We start from the raw sequence: 25,191 nt of genomic DNA on the forward strand, positions 1-25,191 counted from the left end.
TAATGAACTCTATTCCAACTCTATTTCAGACTGACTAGGCTCTCTCCACAGCCTCAATCCATGGATGTTGTGCATTCATACATGTCAAACGCTCCATCAGAGCGGTCTCTAGTGTGTAAGCTCCCTAAAGCACCATGTGATTCCATGCTGGGAGAGTTTTTCTTGTTAGCGCTAGTGTTAACAAGAGAGTAGAGTAATCTGACATAAATATTCGCCTGGATTAATCCTTGGTTCAAAGTGTGTGTGTGTTCTCAGCTCTGCATAAATAGGTGAAAGTTCATCCGAGTGAACTCCTGGTGTATGGTGTCTATGAGCGAGTCCGAGTCTGCGGTTCTCTCCGCTGTGGCGTTTGCTTGAGAGGGGGCGCTGTGTTCTGGTGTGTAAGTAAACGAGTATGAACTCCTGTAGATCAGCCCGTCAAATCGGATCAGAGATAAGGGCACTGTGATTGGTTGTCTCATCCATCTCCACTCGCCACTCAATATAGACACATCAGGAACGACACTCAGCAAAGACCTAGAGGACCTGAGATGGACAAAGTGTCATATTTACATGTTTACTTTGATTAAAATAATCTTCCATTGTGCATTCTGTAAACATATATAGTTATTTAGATAAAAAAAAAAATTTAATTTTTTTTTTAGTTTATTTATTTCAAGTTAATAATTTTAGTGCTCCAACTTATTTCAGTTTATTGCCAAGGCATACAATTTTAATAATATTTATATTTTATTTTATTTAAGATTTATTTCAATTAAAATAGTTTTAGTTAACAATAATAACTATATATTTTGAGTGCAATCACTGTCAAACTTTGAAGTATTAAATGTTTTCCTCCTGAAACTTAAGATGAAGGAAGTTACACCTCACTGATTTGCAGATTTGCGGATCACCCGCTGACCTTCCTGACACTCGACTACAGCTCTAAGAACCTCCCTACAAGGACCTGAGAGAGACCATCATTCCCCTCCAGCCTGCTGAGACAGGAATGTCACACCCCGGCATCCCTGGAGCCTTGGCAAGGTGGACACAACAAACTAAAATGATTGCACAGGGAAAAGTCTAGTATGAGTAGGAAGTTAGTTTTTTGTCTTGCTATGAACCCTCATGCACCTGTGCTGTATTATTTACTACATAGTGACTAATTTCAATTTATAAAATAGATGATAATTCTAAAATAGTTAATGATTGGATGAGCCATGTTCAAAGCCATATAAAATAGTTGCATGCCTGTATCTGCACATGAGTTTATTTCAGTACTAATGTGGCATGTTTTTTTTTTTTAAAAGACATGGAGTGCAAAACCATTGGTTCATCAATGCTGAGTCAGACATCTCCACTTCAGTATTACATACGCCAAACTTTGCAGGTCTATCTTCTAAGGGGTTTGTGCATATACTATTTTTAACAGGACTAAAACAGTATTATTTTTTGATAATAAAAACATTTAACTCTAATATGTCAACAAAAAGAAACGATAATTTTGAACATAGCTTCATCCAATGTTCAGATTTCTGCTCTGTAAATGCATGCAGATTAGTGCAGATTTAATTAGACAATGCCTCATTTACATTTAAACATAACATTTAAGAAAACTTGCAATGCAAAACAATTATCTTGTTCAAATGCGGTGCCTTGCCTTGAAGATTTCAGCCAATGACCTGCAATATTTAGTGAAAACTGAGATAATTACTCCAAATTGTTTATTGAAAACTGTTGTCTTTATTACTTTGCTGTTGCATTGATTTATAAAGGAATAAGCCACCATGGGCAGTGTTTTAAACTGTACACCATGTTTTAAGCACTTAAGCCCCGTTCACACTACACGCGACTTTGTCGCTGCAAGTCGCCAGGCGCTGGCGATGAGATCGCTAGTGGGCGTTCCCACTACTGGTTGACTAGTATGACATCCAAAAGACAGCGAATCAGCTTTCTTGCCATCCATCACTGCAGGCCCAGGGGCTGAGGAGAAGGATCACGTGCGCTCCACTCCTATTGGTTGTCGCTCGCGAAAATCGCTCTTCATTTGCATAAAGTTAAAAATTTCTCAACTTTGTCGCGTCGCTAGACACGCCCCATCTAGTCGCCAACGGTCGCCGGAAGTCGCCCGCTCACCATTGAAATGAATGGTATCGCGTTGCTTGGTCGCGTGTAGTGTGAACGGGGCTTTAGATACCCCTTTACTGTGATAAACTCACTGTATTTATGACCTCAAGTGGTTTATACTGTTTTGGTACAGAAACTAACCTCCAATTAGCACGATATAACAAACATCAACCACATTCTGTAACATCCTGTTGTTTCAGTGTGTATAACTTCCTTCCAAGTGACATTAGTGCTTTATGATAAATGATGAGATCTGTGCTTTGTAGAGGAACACTTCAGACCCTAAACTTGTGTTACACAGGACCTTCTGTGTTTTACAAGCACATGAGGTCATAAACTGAAAAGGGTAGCACATTCACAAAGCATGTCGTATTCTAACTCAAATAGCCTAACTAAGTTTTCCTGTTTTTATGTTCTGTTTGAACAGTTTTGAGGAGTAATGGTGAGGTTTCATTAGGTAACTACATTAGTTAACAAAAACTAATAATGAACTGCACCTCTAGAGCATTAACTAATCTGTTAATGTTAATTTCAACATTTACTAATATTGAAATTAAAAGTTGTATTTTTTAAGTAAGGATAATGTACATCCAGCCGGTTGTTATCTCAGAATAAACCCAGCGGAGGGGACTCGCATCAGCCTGAAGGGGTTTATTCTGACATAACAACCAGCTGGATGTACATTATCCCGCTTATTATACAGCTACTTGCCACATAAGTAAATAATTAGACACAAAATAATGTGGAGTCAAAGTATTTTATTAAAAATAAAAAAAATAATTGGAGTCAAAGTATTTTATTAGCTCTTTAAACGCAAAGCTTCCGCGGATAAAGCAGTTGCAGTGTGGCAAGTTCAAACTAGACGGACATTCAAGGGATCCGGTAAAGTCCTACCACTTATTACACGCCATTTAACCACTCAAGTAATTATGGGGATAAGAGATATTGATTTTAGATTAAACCGTTTTAAAATCGTTCCTGTTTGTATCTTATAATCCAACGGTGTACAAAACAATCGCAAAATAGCAGCAGCTGCTTTTGAATGAGACGAGAGAGCGAGTCTGCGATACTGGATGACTCACAAAATATTGATTTGAATGAGTTTTAATATTTGTTTAGTTCACCAAACGCAAAACTTCCATGAAGAAAAACCGCTCCTAGTAAGCGTATAGCGCTGCTGACTTCAGTGACCCGGATGAGCCTGTGTTCTCTGTTTTCAGCGGTTGTTATCGGGGAATAACATACAGCTGGATGGCGCGATTGACCAATCAGAATCAAGTATTCCACAGAGCTGTGTATTAACATTAGTTAATGCACTGTGAAGTAACATGAACAACTGTATTTTCTTATTAACAAAAATGAACAAATACAGTAACAAATGTATTGCTCATGGTTAGTTCATGTTAGTTAATACATTAACTAATGTTAACAAATGAAACCTTATTGTAAAGTGTTACCGGAATAACAAATAAAAGTAGCAGCAATCTTACCAGCTAAATTGTGTGACAGTAGCTTAGCTGTTTACATAGTGTAGACTTATAAATAAAGATCTTATGCTTTCAAAGCTAGCTCACTATTGCTAGCCTCTCTGCCTACCCTACCTTTAATCCAGCTATTTCTGATAAATTCTTACCTGAACATGGTCTCTGCCTCCATGTCACCGAACCAGACCTTTAAGTGTGGACTGAAGTTTTCTCCGTGAAGCTCCAACATGGCCACATGTCCCCCTCCGTTTAGCTAAATCACAAAAACACTTGTTAGTGTTGTTTAGGTAAGTAACCATATTTTCTTGAATGTACAGCTTATATTTATAGTTTGATATTACATTACACTCTTAGAAAGAACTCGTAAACATTTGATCACTAGAAATAAAAGTATTATGCAATCGTTTAAGACATGTCTCCTGCTATAGAACCTTTTTGGCATAAATACACTACCGTTCAAAAGTTTGGGGTCAGTGAGAATTGTATTTTTATTTTTTGGAGGAAAGAAATCAATACTTTTATTTATCAAGGACAGTAAAGACATTTATAATGTTACAAAAGATTCTATTTCAAACAAATGCTGTTCTTTTGAACTTCCTATTCATCAAAGAATCCTAAAAAAAAAAAAAAAAAAAACTGTACAACTGACAGACCAACAACTGTTTCAACATTGATAATAATAATAAATGTTTCTTGAGCATCAAATCCTCATATTATACTGATTTGTGAAGGATCATTTGACACTGAAGACACTGACACTGGTGATGCTGAAAATTCAGCTTTGATCACAGGAATAAATTACACTTTACTATATATTCACACAGAAAACAGCTGATTTACACTGGAATAATATTTAATACTATAACTGATTTTTGTTGTATTTTTAATCAAATAAGCGCAGCCATGGTTAGCAGAAGAGAATTCTTTTAAAAGTATTTAAAATCGTACCGACCCCAAACTTTTGAACGGTAGTGTAGTTTTATATAGAACCCCAGTGAACACTAAAGACTAAAGTGAACAATTCGATTTTTCTCTTGAATTAACTTTTAAAATTGAGTTGAAGAGGTGTAATGAAGAAACATTTATTGAGTGCTTGATTTCTGACCTCTAGTCCACTGATCGCAGGCACAGGGCTGATGGTGGTCGGGTGACCGGCTAGACTCTCACTGAAGGTGTATTCAACCACCTCTGTTCCAATGATGGCCCAACAGGATCCATCATTCAACAACACCTTATTACTTTCCTTAGGACACGGAGAGGCCTACAAGTTTGGAATCACATGAGGGTAAGTAAATGCCTTTTCATTGTGGGGTGAACTATTCTTTTAATTAAATGTCATGGCCTGTGTTCACCTCGAACTGTATGATTTTCTCATTGGACAGGCAGAGGTACATGTGGTTGCTGTCTCTGAACTGGAAAGCACATTTATGAAGCTGAGAGACGGGCTCATCCACGTCTAGACATGCATGCTGCTTGTTCACCTTACGTATTACCTGCAAAGAAAGAAAAGCGCATCAGGTAGCTATTCACACAGCTGAACGGTTTCCTACATTTGACATGACTTTAATAGAGCAACAGTGATCCTCAACCTTTTCTCATTCTTGCTTCTGAAAGTTTTAGTTTTGTAAAAAAAAAAATTCAGTTTAAAAAGAAATCTTATACGTATGGCTTGGACATATTTAATCATAAGAGATCATGGTAGTTCTCTTTATATGGTTTTGTTAAAAAGCAATTGTTCTGTAAAGAAAAAGAATGAGATGTTACTTCCATTTTTAATTCGATTTTTTTGGCTCACCAAGGCCGTATTTATTTAATCAAAAATACAGCAAAAAACAGTAATATTGTGAAATATTATTACAATTTAAAATAACTGTTTTCTTTTTTAATATAATTTAAAATCTAATTTATTTCTGTGATGCAAATCTGAAATTTCAGCATCATTACTCCAGTCTTCAATGTCACATGATCAAATCATTCTAATATGCTGATTTGCTGCTCAATTATCAATTATTATCGGTGCTCAATTATAAATAATGGTTCTTATTTTTATCAATGTTGAAAAACATTTTTGCTGCTTAATATTTTTGTGGAAACCATGATACATTTTCATCTGGATTCTTTGATGAATAGAAAGTTCAAAAGAACAGCATTGATTTTAAATCAGAAAATCTGTGCCCTTGTTAAATAATAGTATTATTATTTTTTTAACAGTAGTATATTTTAAACCGTTGTTATCCTGATCTCCACAACAACAACAACAAAAAATTAAGCAACAACTGTTTTCATCACTGATAATAAGGAATATTTCTTAAACACTAAATCAGCATATTACAATGATTTCTGAAGGATCATGTGATGCTGAAGACTGGAGTAATGATGCTGAAAATTCAGTTTTGCATCACAAGAATAAATTTAAATTTTCATTATGAAAACAGAAAACAGTTATTTTAAATTGTAAATAATATTTCAAAATATTTCTGTTTTTACTGTATTCTTGGACTTGGTGAGCCTTTTGGCTTATTTAAAAAACATTAAATAAAGGTTCTTTATTTCCATTCCACAAAAGGTTCTTTATAGTGGAAAAGGGTTCTTTAGGCTATTAAAAAAAATTGTTCTTCACATTATTTTAAAAACTGTTCACTGAAAGGTTCTTTGGGGAACCAAAAATGGTTCTCCTATGGCATCATTGTGATTGAAACCTTTATTTTTAAGAGTATAATTGTTTAAAGTCCTCTTCATTTCGTCTCAGAAATCTGATATGAGCAGACCAAAAAAAAAAGATGATTCATCGCCCTTCTATCATGCAACACTGCACCTGGTCTCATTCGACCGGCCCCCGCAACACCTGTGTGCTGCACAATATGCCTGACTGTTCACTCCTCCAAAACTGCAGCTTGGGGATCACAAATCCTGCTGCATGAGGGCTTCAAATACACCCTTGCAAACCAAAACAAACCAGTCAGCAATTTCAAACAACTAAAACAACATTGTGAAGGTCTATTCTGTTTGCTAGTCTGCTAAATGTGGTATTAAACGTTGTCCTTGGCATTTTGATCAAGTGCTTTATCAGCAAATTGTGGCGCAGGCTGGTAGCAGACCAGCTTCCCAAAAACACCACATGGATGGAAATTTGTACAGAACAGACTTCAGAGACATGGGTGAAAAAAAAATATAGATTAAAAATACACAGAACATTCAGATTCAATCCAACAAGGTTTTTAAAATAAAAAAATGCATGGTTTTATTTACACTTTGTTAGCATGCAGTAGAGCACCAATACATTCCAGTAAGATTTTGTTACTGAAAAATAAACACTGGGAAACTGATTAAAATATCTAATCAGATATGTGCAATAGCACCTAACAGAATTGTAAAATTACCTAGATTTTTATATTGTCTGACCTGTACAATACTTGTAGCCATAATGCCAAGTGGCAGCAAGGCTTTTGCACTTAATATTCAGTAATATTATTGATTTGATTGAAATTAAACTATTGAGAACCAAACTTGAATTGAGCTGGAAGAGGACACCAGTTTTATAGCTGAATCAACTGTTATTGAACCATATCGAATCAACACTGAACTGACTCAGAAGTGAAAAACAACACTATTGTCTTCTGTAGTGCTCCTTATAGCTGAATTGAACTTATTTCATTATTTAATTAACAGTTATTGAACTGACCTGAATCAACTCTGAACTGACTTGAGCTGAATAATGATACTATTGTCTTTTTCTAGAGCTGCTTTACAATAGAATTGAATTTTGTTTGCATCATTGATCATTTTCTTGTTTATCACTGCTTTTTTTTAATATAAATTGCTACATAAAAAAAGGTGACGACATGTAATGGAAAGAAAAACGTTATATACTTGCATACCATTGGTGGCAGCGCCACTCCTGAGTCAGTGCATACCAGCTGAACCACACAGCCGTAACAGATGTAGCTGTCACACATGGTGTATTCACTATGAATCGCTTGCATCTCCTCCACTAGGAACAGAGTTGAAACAGAGTGAGTATTAGGGTATAGCTCTGTAGGGGGCGAGAGAGAAAATTAGACCTTACTCAGACCAGGATTTGGCCTTGGGCGCTGTACAGGGGTTAAACCCATTTATGCTACATTTATACCAGCTGCTGAACACATGCTGCTGACATTTACAATTTAAGCTTTTACAATTTCTATTCTTTGGGTGAAGTGTCGTATTCTGGAAAACTGATTTTACTCTCGAATGCAGCGAGGCATTAAGCATTTGTAAGAGTTTATTTACTTATTCACGCTGGACGTCCAGCACCGAGTTTTGTCCAGTTGTTTCTAGACTTGTTTGGGTTTCTTGTGTTTATTTAGCTACTGTGGTGAAGGGTGAATTTGTCCTAACAACATACACTGGGTCTGTGTATACGCATGGGTGAACCCGGGCTAAAGGAAATACTTCCGCAAAAAGGGTTTCCCATGTCATTAGAAGGTGCAGAGTAAGTTGTTATAATAATACTGTTAGGTGTGTAGTACATGCGCCAATTTTTTGAGAAGTCTCTGCATCATTTGCATGCAATTATTACTAAATGAGTCCCAATGTTGGTAACCTTGTTAACATATGAATGGTATAGCCCCATATAATTTTTGTTGTTGTAAACATTTTTTTAATTTTTGAGTTTAAGAAACAAATGGCGAAAAATAATGTGAAATGATATGTCATATAAAGAGGACACCAGGACTCAGTTAATAATAAAATGAAAACAAGAGTCTATAACCAAAACAATGTTGTTGTTGTTGTTTTTTTACATTTTTATATTCAGTATACCAGTCCATTTTGGGTTCCAGGCTATTTTTTTCTATATAATTTTTCCTCTGTAAAACAGATATGAGAATAATGTTGGAAAAATATGTTTAGAAACTGTTTGTATTTTGTATGCATCCAAATATGCACAAAGACTTTTACAAAGATTCTCAACTATGGTATGAAAGATATTAGAGAATGATATGATAAACTATTTTACTTAACACAATATATGTGTAAACCTTTTTACAGTCTATGGTGTAAACATGGTCAAAAATGGGTTTTTCCATTATATACAATGGTGTTCTTTTGGGCAACATGTAAATAAGTAAAGTAGCAGCTATAAAAATGAGAGTAATAACTTGGCAACATTTTCATTATATCTTATATTTCAAACAAATGTTGAAATGAAAAATGTCTTCCCTATTCACTTATTATGTCACTCTAAAATGCCTGATGCCTATGCTGTGAGTCCTGGTGTTGTTTACATATTCTGATTTCAAACCCTGCTAAAGTTGTCCTGATATGTTAATTTACGACAAACAATATGAAAATTAGTCAGATAATTACATGATTATAATTACAAAATATCATCATATTCCCGTAAGAGTGCTGAATTTAGTCATTCAGTCAATGTCAATCATATCTCTGAAAAGACCTAAATGTGCTCTTTACAAGACATCCAGACTTAAAACTGTGGCTCATATGGTCTCAAAGAAATTTGCTAAAATATGGGGAGGAAAAAACTCCATTGCTGGCTCTCAGGAGTATATAAAAGACCATTAACCCAAGGTTCACAAACATGTAGTGTAAAATCTTGACATGATTCATTACTAACCAGTGTGAAAAATGAACCCTGTGAGCAATTTCATGTGTGGTCAATAAACATTGTTTTATTCAGTTATGTGTATGAAGGACTGAGATAATAATGGATTAAAGTAGAATAAAAGAGACAAAGCATTGCATCTCAAACCTAAAGTGACAGTGAATGCCGTCCATCGTCTCGCGCTGGCGACAAAAGCCCCGTCTTCCACCGCCAGGTAACGTGTACTGACTGTCTGTGACCGCAAGCGGTTAAATAACGACACTTTTGAGCCTGAGGAAATACACACTGCAGAAACAAACACACATTTGTACAAAAACTAAAACTATGGGCAAACAAAAGAAACACCATAATATTTAAACACTCACTGACATATATGCATACACATTCATACTGACAGGAAGAAAGCAAACACAAATGACTGATATACTTTGACTAATGCCAGTCTGTTCTTTTTCTAGAACTTTGTCTCATTGTCTGTCTCTCCCACAAGACGGTGAGGAATTCATCGTCACTTGACTGCTGCTCTCAGATGTCAAGCGCCTCTTTCTTCCCCGTAGAACCTCTCTGTGGATCCAATAGTCAATGTCAACAGCAGCTGCCCTCTTAGTGTGTGCTTTAGGATCAAAAGGTTAGAGGTCAAATGTCTGACTTCTGTGGCAATGGCTGCTGGGTGACACTATTTAGCGGCTTGACCTCACTTCTCATACATGAAGACACAGCAACACAAACTTACAGGGGTTCGGTTTCTACACCGGATGACCCTTTTATGTAACGGCACTTAGTCAGTGTAGACGTCATATTTGATTTGATCCAAATGAGGGATAGATCAACAGTCCATTCAATAGGTTGTACTGTTTTGTATTGTCATGTCAACTGTTTAGTTAACAACACAAAACAAAAAATTATAATTTGGGGAAAAAACATGGGAAACTGTGGGCTGTGAAAATTAGTCATGACTTATAACCTTAAAACTGTAAAACTGAATTTCAGTGGACTGAATGTCTATCGATTGCATCAAATTAAATATAGACTTTCAGAATTGCACACAAATACACACATGCACAGACTCACGGTCAGCATTCTTCATGGACTGTCTCTTCTGTGATGGTTTGGAGATGACTTTAATGAGTCTGCTGTTAAACATGCCGATTTCTTGCCCTCCGCTGTGAAACAGGTGTAGAAGCAGGCGGAAGTGCTTTCGTTTGTCAGTATCTGAGATATACAAGGTTTTAGCGCAGGCAAACATCTGAAAGATAGAATGAAATAGACACAAATGAGTCAGTTGTTAACGTTTTCAAAAGTTCAAAAGCTTGGACTTGAAAATAAAAGAAGTCTCTTATGCTCATCAAGGCTGCATTTATTTAATAACATTTTTTGTAAAACTGTAATATTGTGAAATATTATAATTAAATTATAATTTTTTTAAATGTAATTTATTCCTGAATTTTTAGCATCATTATTCGAGTCTTCAGTGTCACATGATTCTTCAGAAATCATTCTAATATGCAAATGTGTTGCTCAAGAAACATTTCTTCTTCTTATCTATGGTGAAACTGCTTAACATTTTTGTGGAAAATGTCATTCATTTCACCCCAGAATTCTTTGCTGAATAAAAAAATCAAGAAAACAGCATTTATTATAAAAATAAATATTTTGTAACATTATACATCTTTACTGACTTCAGTCTTTACTGATCAAATTAATGCATCCATGCTGAATAAAAGTTTTAATTTCTTACTGAGCCCAAACTTTTGAAAAGTAGTGTAACTGTCAGATGTATATACAGTCTTAGAAGAAATACTGTAAAATGTCAGTTCATATTTAGGTCTCCGACTTTTGGTAGCAGACTTTGATTTCTTGGCAAATCTGAACACAGTTTGAGACATTTTTAGTAGAGCAACAGCGCAGCGCTACGTCAGAACGTAGGCTCACTATTGGCCAGCATCACAATCATGACCAGCGTCGGCCAATAGTGAGCCTTTGTTCTGACGTAGCGCTGCGCTGTTACACAACGTGAACTCACTCAGAAGCCCACATAGAAGAAAACGAATAGTTGAATAAAGTGGTTATTTTGGGGGGGTTTTTGCACACAAAAAGTATTCTCGTCGCTTGATAAACTTAAGGTTGAGCCACTGTAGTCACTCGGACTATTTTAACAATGTTTTTACTTACTTTCTGGGCTGGCAGGTTTCAATTACAATAGAAGCATATGAAGGAGTGAGACAGCTCTCAGATTTAATCAAAAATATCTTAATTTGTGTTCCGAAGATGAACGAAAGTCTTACGGGGTTGGAACGACATGAGGGAGAGTAATTACTGACAGAATTTTCATTTTTGGGTGAACTGTCCCTTTAAGAGGAGGCACGTGGGAGTTTTCCACAGAATACAAATCTGAGAACTCAAATAACCATTTAATCTCATTGCTGTTTTTGGAGAGATATTAAAGAGATCTTGTTTATGATTATTATTTCCTGTGGGCAGGAATAAAGCAACTAAAAGATCAAGCCCATATTCTTTGTTCATCCAACTGCTCTTCTTACATAAACCTAGTGGTAATCCAGGTAGAATAAACATATGATCCCAGCTCCAAATCTCTCTGTACACACAGGAGTCATGTTCTCTCATAAGCCTGACAGACTCTCTCCTCTTTGATCGCGGTGTTTTGCCAATGTCTCACCCTCTTGTCTGTCTGCTCCTCAAAGCTCAGCTTGAAACTGTCTGTCCGTGGATCAGTGGAGCTGTCCAGACCCATGTAACCGAAAAGCTGACAACTGGACTCACCTAGACCTGATGCTGAGTGAATATAAATGGGAAAAAATTAGAGTGAATTACAATGGTAAGAATGAAGATGCTCTCACAGGCCACTGACCTTTAAGCTGCTCCTGTCTGAGTTTCCATCCGTGTCCAGTGAGGTACACACAAGGAGGGGGGCAGAAAAACCTATGGAAACACACAAACCATTATTTTTGGAATGAGACATGAAGAAAGAGGTGTGCAATAGTCTTACTTTCTGTAAATTATGTTCCTGTGAGTGATAAAATAACCTGCTGGAAAAATGGCTAAAACAACCATTTGGAACATGGTAGATGGTTTCTAGCTAGGCATAATCTCGTCCAAGCTGGTTAGTCAATCTTTATCAAGCTAGACAGAACTGGTAGACCATCTTGAACCATGAACAAACCAGCTTCCATGTTCCAAAAAAACAGTTTATGCTGCGATGTGATTTGTCCAGCAAAGATTTGGTTTAGACATTTTCCCAAAAGCTAAACCAGCTGATTTTCAGTACATTGTGTGTGTGTGTGTGTGTATGCTGGTAAACCCTGCATAATGTGGACAAAATGTCCCCACAAAGATGGTAATATCTAAAATTCTTGGAGACATTATTTGGTCCCCATGAGGAAAACAGCTTATAAATCCTACTAAGTCATGTTTTTTTTTAAAATGCAGAACGTTTTCTGTGATGGGTAGGTTTAGGGTTAGTGTAGGGGGATAGAATATACAGTTTGTACAGTATAAAATTCACTAGGTCTATGGAAAGTCCCCATAAAACATGAAAACGTGTGTCTGTGTGTGTGTGCATGCATGTATATTTCACTTTTTGAACATGTTAATGCACAGATGTAAATCATTTTTACCTTTTCTCATTCCCATAAGACTTCTGGGCCACTTTGGCATGCAAGATGATCACTGATTGGTCAGGTCTGAATTGAAGGTATTGCCTCACTGAATCTCTGGTTACTTTTTGCAACATGGAGAAATTTTGTTCCTCCCTAGTGATGCACAAAAATATTTCTTTTAAACTGGCATCCTCTCCAAAGTAAACTATCTGTGCTCTTCTCAAATATCCTATCATCTAGGTCTTTATTTTGTGACACAATTTAAACATTAAAATTAATGTAGAAAATTGGGGCATTAACAGCCTTTTTGGCTGTCCTTGACGTTTGTGGTTAGTTTTGCTGAGCTTTCTGACATTAACCACAGCAACAAGCAGTCTGTGATTCAGTAATAGATATTATAAAGTTTTATATACACTGAAATAAATAGTGGGTTGGATGTGTAGACAGTGATGCAGAGACAATAAGAGGACAGACCATGCCACTTTCCAATCATTTTTGAAAAAGAACGTTGTTTTATAGAGCTAGAAAATTTGATACACATATTTGGGGAAATATATTATATATAAAATAAATCCTTTTATCATAGTTTCCCTTTTAAATCATTTTAGGCACAGGAGAAGATTCTTATAATGCTTGTTTTATTAAAACTTTTAGAAAGCATCTTTCATGATCCACACAGGAATAAAAAAGTATCATGGGATAGGATACATGAGTATGTAAATGACAGGTTTTTCATTTTTCAGGTGGACTATTAAGCAATTTGCTCTCCATGTACATTTCTGATGAAATACGATGAGGCCCATAACACTTAATTAACTAAGTTAATATTTAACTTTGATTAATTGTTTCATATGATCTATTTGCAGTTATTCATTTCACTTTTAAGTATCTCGTTTTATTACTCGAAATGGTTTATTTAATTAATATTATGGGAATCTCCTGCCCTAATTTTGTTCAGTATTTTTAACAGTGCATACTTTTCTGATTAGGAGCCCAATGATATAACTGTGGTATTTCCCAGCAGAGTTAAATGTTTTTATTGAAATCTCACATTATTCCCCAGGCTTCGAATGTTTCAGTCTGTCTGCCTGGGTTTTATATTTGAGGCATTCCCAAGAGGATTTGGGGTCAAAGGCAGTAATGTTAGGCTACCTCCTACTTTGAGCGCATTTAGGATGGAGGTCAAATTGGATCCCTGTGTTTGGCTGATATTTTTAAAGAGTGTTGGTAACCACTGATTTCCATAGAAAAGAGGGGAAAAAACTATGAAAGTCAATGGGGACCAGAAACTGTTTGGTTACCAACATTCTACAACATATATTATTTTGTGTTCAACACAAAAAAGAAAAATTAATACAGGCTTGAAACAACTTGAGGGTGAGTGAATGATGACAGAATTTTCATTTTTGGGTGAACTATCCCTTTAAACGACCAGTTAAAGTAGGCCTATCTAAAACACACTTTCCTTTCGTAGCTATAACTGCACTCTAAGATCTTAAACGTTATTTGTCGACTACCCTAATACAGGCACTATTAATGTTTCATAGAACGAATAAGAAAATAGCATCACTGTAAATGAAGTTCAAACTGATAAAGTCAGCTCTGTGTTCACAAATGGCACTTCAAGAGCTCGTGCATCAATCGTGGACTAAAGCAGAACCGCAAGGAATTTCTGAAGGCTCACTAAAAGAAAGCTAATGTTCTCTATCCTGCAGCAAGCAACCCCCCAAAGAAATCCTGCCTGCTCTTCCCATTTCGGACGGGGGTGGGATCTACATTTCAAACGTTCTCTGCAGATTTAATACCTGGCCAATGTCCTGACTGTTCACTCTATCCCCGAATAATCGCCTGGAGAGGTTACTACTGACCTTAAGGAACGGCTTGACACTTTTAATAGGCTTCCTGAACCACTTCAGCGTCGTATTTTTGGATACCGTTGCACACTTCTACAGTAGAGTTTGTACCTGTGAGATTACCTGAGGTGAGTGAAGCACGCGTCTGATGTGTACAGGTGAGGGGCTTCAGTAGAGTCCACGATGGCCAACCCTGGAGAATTAAGAGGAAAATATCGTTGTTTCTTGTTTTTTTACTAGTTTTATTGAGTTGTAAATTAAGCAAAACTACTGAAACTGTTTGTTTAATGACATAGAGACTGACCTTCTTAAAAAAAAAATGTATTACTTATTAGCAGTTTTGAAATGGTTAAACCTATTCAATGTGTGCAACATGCTTAGCTGAGCAATATTTTCGTGCTATTTTTTAAACGGTGCTTTCAGGCTAAACGTCTTCTGCAATTTTCCCTGAGGAAAAAATATTGTTTTATTTAATTAGGCTTTATAATAATAAAAAATACTGCATTTTGAATACACCAACGTTCACGTATAATTTCAATCGATCTCAAATAAGTTAAATGTTTGTATGTAAGTTTTGAGAATGATGACATAGCTACTTGGAAATAAATAAATAATTGTCGCGATATTTAAAAAATACACTCGATTTGTTGAATATATATATAAAATCTAAATGTTATGTGACCCATTTTTCAAGATAATTGTATTGTTATGGTCGCATCTCGTGCTCCTTTTATACCTGCGAAAAGTGAATTTGTTTAAAATAGCATATTAACATACTATTCATACTATTTCTGCAGTATGTAGGCCTATGCTGTGTGTGCACTAACTGTTCTGTATCCATTAAATATGATAGTTTGCAATATAAAAGCGCACTGTGGAATACTGACCTCCCACAATACAATGTTCTCAAATTAGCCTACGATTTCCAAGTATTAGGTCTTTGCAGGAGAGTAATATTTCTGTCAAAGCTGTTAACTGTAAATTTCAACCCATTATTTGTAATCTAAACACAGTTGAATATAAATTGCAACATTTATTTAATGATTGATTGATTGATGACCTGAATCGTTGAATTAAACATGCAACATTAATGGAGTTGACTAATGTTTGAAACTTTTATTCTTGTATATTTTATTCTGTTAAACATAATATTAAAGCAACTGTGACCGTAAATAGTAGCCTATACTGTGCAGTAAGTACTCCATTCTGAACACAACACAGCCAAGAGCTGAACGAATCTAAATATAGATCAGCATGTAACAGACTTTGTCTCAAAACCTAGTGTGCTGTCAAGCTAAACAGCATTTCCACAATGCTGTCTAGATAGGCAGCTCCCTTGGTTTTGGGACACCATCACATGCTTTAGGTGCGCAGTGGTTGGCTGGAGGCGAAACCGCTATTAGTAGCAAAGCATCACATCTGCTTTCAATCCTGCTTTAACAAGAAGCTGCTGTTAGTTAATCTAACTGTGAAGCTGTCAGTCAATCTGCTGCCAAAGAAACCATGCTTGTCATTTTCCTCCATTTGCCCTCTTCCTCTAATGCTCCTGTCTTCTCTCTCACTGCCTCACACTGGGTTTTTCTTTGGTCTGTCTGAGAGAAATGTTTACACTGTGAGGCTTTAACCCATGTAGATCCCTTTGGGCTAGAGCTGGGATCTGGGAAGCAGTCTTCCAAAGATATACTCAGCACACTGAAAGAAATGTGCTGTCACTCTTCTTTTTTTTTACTGTCTGTCACCTTTTCTCACTCCTCTACCATGTTGGGAGGCACTGTCAATCTCTCAAGACTTTTTTTTTTTTTTTTTTATGCTCAGAGATTGCTGAAACGGAAACCTATGATAGGGTCATATTTCACACCAGAATCAAACTTATACTACTTAAATAATATAAAGCATATTTTTGGTACCATTAAGTTTAAGACAGTTTTTAACAATGAAGAACATTTCCCCCACCATGGGGTTTTGTACTGCCTTTAATTTATACTGATATATGATTTATGCTCAGAATTATTTGTTAATTAATTATTTTTAATAATAATAAATATTATTTACAGTAATATAAATACAAATATTATTAATTTTCTTAAAATAATGTCCACCATTGTTAACAAGCATGTTTCTCTTTTAATGTTTTATTTATTTTTAATTAAATAAATAAAAATATTATATAATATAATTTTTTTTATTTTTATTTTTATTTTTTTTGTTTACAAGAATGTCCACCGTTAACATATTTCCCACACTGACCTGTTTCTCTGTCTCCTTTCCTTTGGTCTTGCATGACGCTCAGGTGTACAACAGCCGTTTTGAAATCTTCATAAAGTCCTCTACAGTGCCAGACACTCCACTGTTGTTCATGCTTCCAGGTTTTACTTTATTCTCTCCTTTCGCAATGTGACGACAGTGTAACTGTCAGAGCTCTGTTGTAAGAAGACTTCTCCATCTCCAATTCCAATAACTGTGTTATCAGCCTTATAGGAGTATTTGTAAATCTATATAGATGTTTGTTTTTAGAGATAGTCACCTGTACTCAGGTGCTGAATTCTCACGCCTCCCTCCACGTGGCAAGCAGTTACTGATACAAGTGAACATAGAATGAGCCGTAAAGTCCAAATAGAAATAAATGTGGCTGACATTTATTGCTGATTATGTTGTGGAGAGAAAGCATGGACACCAAACCATCTGGCTTTCCAGTTACAACCAACAAGCAAACAGGATTCATATTGAAAAGGATAAGTGATTTTACACAACTTGGTAGTCACATGGAATTTGCATTATTTCCAGATGCAGGGCCTAACATTTTTAAATATGGGGGGTGTGTGTTCATTAAACCAGCAAACCCCTTTTACAAGGTCCTGCATGTTCTTCAAAGCCAGTTTAATGGAAACATTTGCAAAGTCAAAATTTTAAATCAGTACATGCAAATGGACTGGAATAACTGCACCTCTTTATATGTCTGCTATGCTGTGTGTAGTTAAAGATGACATGGGCTGCCATCCAAAAGTCATGGTGCTATATTCTCTGTAAACATTAAATAACCACTTCAATCTTCTGAATTTATTGGCTCTCTGCCAGCATGATGTGTGTGACCATACAGTGCTGAAATAATCAAAGCTGAGTTAAGGGTCTCCGCAGCTCGTACACACACACTCAAAGCCTATAATGACCACATATAGCACAGAAGGCTTCATTGTATTTGCACACAGGGGGCTGATGTCTGACGTTTACCTGGATGCCACTGAAACCGACAGTTATGTGCAGAGTCTTAATCAAGGCTTGGAGAAACCACAAACCAGCACTGGTCATAGAGGTCACTCTATTTCATGCTTAGAGTAGTATATAGACATGCATGTGCAATATCTTTTCCCGTCTATGTCTTTTTGAAAAATGTATGTCATTATTTACTCGCACACATGTTATTTCAAAACTGTATGATTTTATCTTCCAGATTGACCAAAAATGACCATAAAGATGCATGTTTGAATATGTAATCTGTAGAAGCAGTGTACATTTTTCTAGCACCAATGTTAACAAATGAGAGCGTTCACATCGGAAGCGTGACGGACACTACTGTTGAAATGTTTGATGTCGGTAATTTTAGAAGGTTTTTGAAAGAAGTCTCTTATCCTCACCAAGGCTAAAAAAATATACAGTAAAAACGGTAATATTGTGAAATGTTATTATAAACTTAAATATGTGTTTTTTATTTGAATATATTTTACAATGTTCCTGTGATGGCAAATCTGAATATTCTGCATCATTACTTCAGTCTTCAGTGTCTCATGAGCCTTCAGAAATAATTCTAATATGCTGATTTGCGGCTTAAGATTTAAAAAATATATATATTTTTAATGTTGAAATCAGTTGTGCCTCTTAATATTTTTGTGGAAAATGTGATACATTTTACAGGATTCTTTCTTTTGTAACAATATAAATGTTTTTACTGTCACTTTTGATCAGTTTAAAGTGTCCTTGCGGAAAAAAAACGTATTTAAAAAAGGGTAGCTCTTTATTTTACAGTCCTGTTCCGCATGTACATACTATGTACTTATAGTTATTACAATAACTGGGTAATAACTAGGTACCAACCCTGAACCTATCCCTAAACCTAACCTTAACCCGTGTAGTTATTACCAGTACGGTAACTACACTGTAAGTACACATACTGTAAAATCAAGTGTAGCCAAAAGGGTAGGTAAATGATGACAGAATTTAAAATTTTGTATTAAATCTTTCTGTAAGCATATCAGCTTCAACTCTGCAAATTGTACTGCTGAAAATCCTGTTTTTAATTGAATAGATAGGAATGCAGCACAGCAGTAATCTGTCTGGCTGTTTTATCTGCTGGGTTCAGAGACTGTAAAATTCATGCCAAACCATGCATGACACACTCTAGTGATACCATGACCACTGATAGTGATAACCCTTATCAGGCCCTTGGAGAGGTAGATCCCTTTGCGAAAGTCAAAGTGACTGACAGCACTCTGTTTACAGCGCCAGTGTCCCAGATGCAGTTATTTTCCAGCAATTGCTTCACACAGCGTTTGAACTCTGCCTGTGGTGATGTGATTGGCCCAAAAGTCTATTAACTCTTCCATGTTAACAGTCTGTTTAGAAGTGCTGCTGTGGACCATCTGTTTGGTGTCGCCGGTTTATTGCAAGCTCAGACTGGAATGTATGGCTGCCTTTAAAGCACAGATTTCCCTTGACCTGCAATTTTTCTGTTTCTTTCTCTTCTCCACCTACAGCCAGTGGGATTTTTACGGCGAGATTGGGCCTTTGTCGACGAAACATGACACGTGTGTTGGTGTATGTTGGTGTGCTAATAGCCATAATGGCTGCAACAGAAGCAAGACCTAAATCAGGTTGGTTGAACCGCCGTTATAACACTAATAAATCAATCTTGACAGTAACAGCGGTAGACACTACCTCAGAGTCTGTTTATTACACTAAGCATTTAGTGGTGGCACAATTGTGTTGGTATTGGCAAATCAGATGGCCATTGTAGAGCATGTTTTTTTTTATCAGCTAGATCTGTGGTTCTCAAATGATTCAGGATCCAGATTTTACATGCAAAGATAAACCAAAATGTATGTATTACATGAACTGCATCGGCTCAGTATGCAAAATTAATATTAACATGAGGTTTGGCTGAAAAGTAAAATGGACTGCATAATATTGTCTTTTATAATTTGAGTGTTTGGTTTCTAAATGCCTCTTAAATTCTCTTCAATGCTCTTAGCAGCCATTAATTCACCTAACAAAGCATGTTTATCCTTGCTTTGATGGTGAACCTTTATTTAATGTATACCAGATCTTTTATTTCTGTTCATTTCTTTTTCTTTGTTCATGGTTACCAAGGAGCAGGTCAACCATCTTCCTAATTTGACTACTAAATGACAGATTAATTTGGACCTGAAAAGAGTTTGATTAGACAACATTTAATGTCAGCAGTCAAAGTGTTTCCTACTCCCTTTTAAAATGTATTACAAAAGTCATTAAAACCATTTTGGGGTTCCCTAAAGAATCTTTCAGTGATCAGTTCTTATAAGAACCATTTTTTTTTTCCCTAAGTGTCAAGAATATTTTAGTAATCCATAGAATCTTTTTTCCACTATAAAGAACCTTTTTTGAACCACTGGGAAGGTTCTATGGATGGTAAAGGTTCTTCATGGAACCATCAATGCCAATAAAGAACCTTGTACATGTACTTGCTTTCTCATACTCACTTTAAACAGTGTCAATATTGTCCTATTGTGGTTTTTAATTCTATTTCCCCACATTTTACAGCTGAACCAAAGTGCAAATCTGGTCCGGTTGACCTTGTGTTCATCATCGACGGCTCTCGCAGTGTTCGCCCCCATGAGTTTGAGACTATGCGCAAGTTCATGATTGACATCATCCATGAGATGGACATTGGCCTGGAAGCTACAAGAGTTGGTGTGGTCCAATACTCCAGCCAGGTCCAGAACGTCTTCTCCCTCAAAGCCTTCAGCAAGCCAGCGCAGATGGTCAAAGCTATCAATGAGATCATTCCATTGGCACAGGGCACAATGACCGGCCTGGCCATCCGCTACGCCATGAATGTAGCCTTCTCTGCCGAGGAAGGCGCCCGTCCCAACGTTCCCCACGTAGCTGTTATCGTGACGGATGGTCGCCCTCAGGACCGCGTGGCTGAAGTGGCAGCTGCTGCGAGAGAGTCTGGGATTGAGATCTACGCCATTGGTGTCGCCAGGGCCGATATGACATCACTGCGAGCAATGGCATCACCACCGTTTGAGGATCACGTGTTCCTCGTGGAGAGCTTTGACCTTATTCACCAGTTTGGGCTTCAGTTCCAAGACAAGCTTTGTGGTAAAGTGTTTCTCCATGTGATATAGGCTCAAAAACCACATTGAATGAATCTAGACATTTGTGTTGAACTTTTTAACTTTTCGGATTCTTTTCTACCTCAAACCTCAGCTCAAAGTTGCATGTTTTCCTTCGCAATAACAAAAGATATACAGTACTGTTTGAAAGTTTCGGGTTGGCACAAATTTGAAAGCTCTTGAAAGAAGTTTATTATGCTCACTAAGGCTGCATTTATTTGATCAAAAATGCATTATTATTACTACATTTTATTACAATTAAACATGTCATTTATTTATGTGACTTATTTGAAAATCTTTTGGGTAACAATTTAATTTAGTGTCCAATTCTCACTATTAACTAGTTGCTTATAAGAATGCATATTACAAGGATATTGGTTGTTAATTGGTACTCATAAAGCACATATGAATGCCTTATTCTGCTTGAGTTTATTCTACATCCCTTAATCCACCCCATACCTAAACTTAACAACTACCTTACTAACTATTAATAAACAGCAATTAGGAGTTTATTAAGGCAAAAGTCATAGTTAATAGTTAGTTAATAGTGAGGATTGAACCCTAATCTAAAGTGTGACCATCTGTCACACTTTAGATTAGTTTTATTATTATTATTTTTCTGTCACGCCAAAGTTTTATTATTATTATTATTATTATTATTATTATTATTATACATTTCTTTTAAAAAAAGTATTACTGACCCCAAACTTTTAAATGGTACTGTATACATTTAAGATACATCGTGAAATAAAATATATTTAAATATAAAAATAAATAAATTCTTAATTTTTTATTCTTTATTGTTATTTTTTTCAACAAAAATTGACTAAAGATAGTGGATTTTAAGGAATTGATTAGTTTAAAGGAAATTTTTGTCAAAAGTCAAAACATTGGTCGTGAACATTGGTTCACATTGTCCTTTTGATCTTTAAATCAGTCCCACCTTTAATTGTTTTCTCGTTGAATATCCTAATTCAACAAGGATTCAAATGCTTAAATCTTATGCTGACTTTAAGCATATGAATGCTGTTGCTTTTTTTGCCCTGTGATTGTGACCACTATGATATAGTTTTTCCTGCTTTCGCAGTTCTCATATATGCATTGAATTTGCAGGGATGGACTTGTGTCTGGAGTCAGATCATGGCTGTGAGCACATCTGTGAGAGTTCGCCTGGTTCCTACCACTGTCTGTGTCTGCCTGGATACACACTCAATGAGGACGGCAAGACCTGCACGCGTGTGTACCCTTACAAATTACACATCACAGAAGTATGACATATTTATCATTCCAGTGGTGCTCAACAGGTGTGTGTTTGCTTCTTGCAGCCATTGATTTATGTGCTGAAGGGAAGCATGATTGTCAGCAGATTTGTATCGCTTCCCCTGGGTCATTCACATGCGACTGTAACACGGGATACACACTCAACGACGACAAGAGAACTTGCACAAGTTAGTGATGCACGTGCTTGATGATATTTTTTGTGTTTACGAGCTGCTTTTGTTGTTGTACAGTTTGAGATGACTAGTGAAAATCCTTCTATTTTTATAGTTTAAAAAATAATGATTACAAATTATATCTGCGTAACAATTTGAGTGAATTGTAAAATCTACATAAACTTCTATTTTAGTAGACTATACAGACATGGGTTACGTTCGGAATAGCATACTACCATACTATTCATACTATTTAAGCAGTATTATGTATACTGAATACAGAATGCAAATTTTGTGTATGCATGGAATATCTGGACTGCATTCACTAAAGTGTGCAGTATATAATATATACTGCACAGTACTATATAATATATAATGCACAGTATATAGCATGCAGTGTGTGTACACTAGTATTCCATTCCGAACATCAGCCGAAGGAACATCATACTAAATGTACACCTCTTCTGCAGGTATGCAAGTACAGTATGCTTGCTTACTTGTATACTTAAATCCAAACTTAAAGATCCCAAGAAATCACAGAGTGAATTTCTCTCCTGTATAAACATATTTTCCTATTGAAACTCCTGTTATTGTAGTATTTTTTTAAGTACTGTTTACTATATAAAAAATTGGCTTTTTATTTTAGTTTAAGTTTTAGTAATTTTGTTATGTGATTTTTGTCATTTAGTAGTTTATTTAAAAATATATATATATTTCTATTTAGCTTTAATTTATATTTATTTCAGTTTTAGTAATTTTAGTACTTTAACTGCCAAAGCAACATATCTAATTTTAAGTTTTACATCTAATATTATATTTTATTTAAACTTTATTTTAATTAACAAAAACATGTTTTTATAGTTTGTGGTTAAATTTTTTTTTTTTACAGTACATGTACTAACAGTGTACTTACAGTGTAGTTACCCAAGAAAGTACTGTTTATATAAGGTAACTACATGGGGTTAGGTTTAGGGATTGGTTCAGGGTAAGCACCTAGTTATAACCCAGTTTATTGTAATTACTATAAGTACATAGCATGTACATGTGGAACAGGAATGTAAAATAAAATACTACCGTACTATTTTAGTTATAGTTAACAACACTGAATGAAGCAGGAAGTACACTAGCCTATCGAAACGAATAGACATGGACTAAAATCCAGAAAGCATGGGGTCTTTAACACCTGATTACTCAGACTTCTCTCACTGTTCTCTGCCCGTTCCAGTGATCGACTACTGCTCGTTTGGGAATGATAGCTGTGAGCACCAGTGTGTGAGTGTCCTCAACGGTTTTAATTGTCGCTGTCACGAAGGATACTCACTCAACGATGACCTGAAAACCTGCACAAGTTAGTGAGAGCAACCAGGACACACATAGTTCCTCCCTGCACTTACAACACTTTTTTAAAATGAGTATGCAGTATACAGTATATGCTGTGTAGTATGCAGTATGTGACTCATTAGTATTCTGCACTGCATATTAATATAGTGCAGGTGATTAAAGAGAAACTGACGTTTGTTGGATGTTTGCATAGTAGCTCTGTGCTAGTATAGCCAAATGCAAACTTAGAGATGAATCTTGCCTCTGTTTTCTCATCACCAAAGTTTCATGCTTTTGTATGCTTGTTCCAGTGATCGACTACTGTTCATTTGGGAATGATAGCTGTGAGCACGAGTGTGTGAGCGTGCTTCAGAGCTTTTATTGCCAATGCCGTGAAGGATACTCACTCAATGAGGATGAAACAACGTGCACAAGTCAGTGAGGGCACACACAATTCACATATGAACGTTTTATATACCCACAACACCACAAGCCTATAATCACATGCTAGACATAGACATTATCCTAACTAACATTTTTTCAAGCACATGGAACAGTCTCTAATGCAAAGAGAACGTTTGCAATGTCATCACAGCTTCCGCATGGCTGCTATAAAGCACACGCTTTATACTTATCTATCCATTTCCTTCTGTTACCAGCTGGAACAAAAACAAAGTGTTTTAGTGTTTTAGCTTCTGGTTCTACACAGACTTTATAGTAAACAGTAAAAACTGCCAAACAATCTAGTGCTGCTTATAAGCAGTATGGAGAAGCTAATTGATTAGCCTATTATCTTAGCAAGCTACAATCAAGTTACTTTTTGTTAGCTGTGCTACAGGCTACTATCAAAAAGTAGCAAACTAAATTAAGGCTATTCTTGACAAAAAAGTAGTTATCTGGACTGGAACAAAATGTGTTCACTGCAAATGCTACACTGCAACTTGTAGGCAAAAGTAGCTTGTTACTGGAAAAGCACAACTGTTTTACAGGCAGCTAAGCTAAGTTATCTCTGAAGCTAGTTATTCTCCAGCACCTCTCAAGAGACACATGCACATCGTTTTTGCAGCTTAACTATTCTGAAACACAGCTTGTATGTTTACTTTGATGTGGTTTATTTGCTCTTCCTGCTTTGCCAAAGCTTTCTAACTCTTCTCTGCCCGTTCCAGTGATCGATTACTGCTCATTTGGGAATGATAGCTGCGAGCACGAGTGTGTGAGTGTCCTCAACGGCTTTCACTGCCATTGTAACGATGGATACTCACTCAACGATGACATGAAGACCTGTACAAGTTAGTGAAGGCCATCATCAGTTTTTAAATTCATGGAATCAACGGAATTCCTTCAAAATCTGTTTTCCTTCTATTTTTCTTAATTGTCTATCATTAGTATTGGGGCAACCCATTGCTAA

At 36.1% G+C, this 25,191-nt stretch overlaps 2 protein-coding genes across 8 annotated transcripts in view; one reads left to right on the plus strand and one right to left on the minus strand.

Moving 5' to 3' along the window:
* Positions 1-17,102, minus strand: rbpjl (recombination signal binding protein for immunoglobulin kappa J region-like). Its single transcript, XM_056270507.1, has 12 exons — positions 16,910-17,102; positions 14,786-14,855; positions 12,828-12,962; positions 12,062-12,132; positions 11,870-11,985; positions 10,264-10,438; positions 9,340-9,477; positions 7,469-7,581; positions 4,943-5,083; positions 4,696-4,851; positions 3,740-3,843; positions 1-525 (listed from the first exon to the last, which is right to left on the minus strand). The coding sequence occupies exons 1-12, from the start codon at positions 16,941-16,943 to the stop codon at positions 252-254; spliced, it is 1,527 nt and encodes a 508-aa protein (XP_056126482.1). The 5' UTR covers positions 16,944-17,102; the 3' UTR covers positions 1-251.
* matn4 (matrilin 4) overlaps positions 14,609-25,191 on the plus strand; it is a 23,385-nt gene continuing 12,802 nt past the window's right edge. Inside the window, exons 1-8 of one of the 7 annotated variants that reach the window (XM_056270503.1) lie at positions 14,609-14,790; positions 19,411-19,527; positions 20,453-21,016; positions 22,144-22,266; positions 22,356-22,478; positions 23,689-23,811; positions 24,095-24,217; positions 24,950-25,072. In XM_056270503.1, coding sequence (XP_056126478.1) covers positions 19,455-19,527; positions 20,453-21,016; positions 22,144-22,266; positions 22,356-22,478; positions 23,689-23,811; positions 24,095-24,217; positions 24,950-25,072 — 1,252 coding nt within the window. In that variant the 5' untranslated portion in view covers positions 14,609-14,790; positions 19,411-19,454. The remainder of the gene's footprint in view (positions 14,791-19,410; positions 19,528-20,452; positions 21,017-22,143; positions 22,267-22,355; positions 22,479-23,688; positions 23,812-24,094; positions 24,218-24,949; positions 25,073-25,191) is intronic. The other 6 variants (XM_056270500.1, XM_056270504.1, XM_056270501.1 and 3 more) reach the window with 6 other exon arrangements.

Source organism: Rhinichthys klamathensis, unplaced genomic scaffold (assembly GCF_029890125.1).
Source record: "Rhinichthys klamathensis goyatoka isolate OS25496 unplaced genomic scaffold, OSU_Roscu_1.1 h1tg000303l_1, whole genome shotgun sequence".
Classification (NCBI taxonomy): domain Eukaryota; kingdom Metazoa; phylum Chordata; class Actinopteri; order Cypriniformes; family Leuciscidae; genus Rhinichthys; species Rhinichthys klamathensis.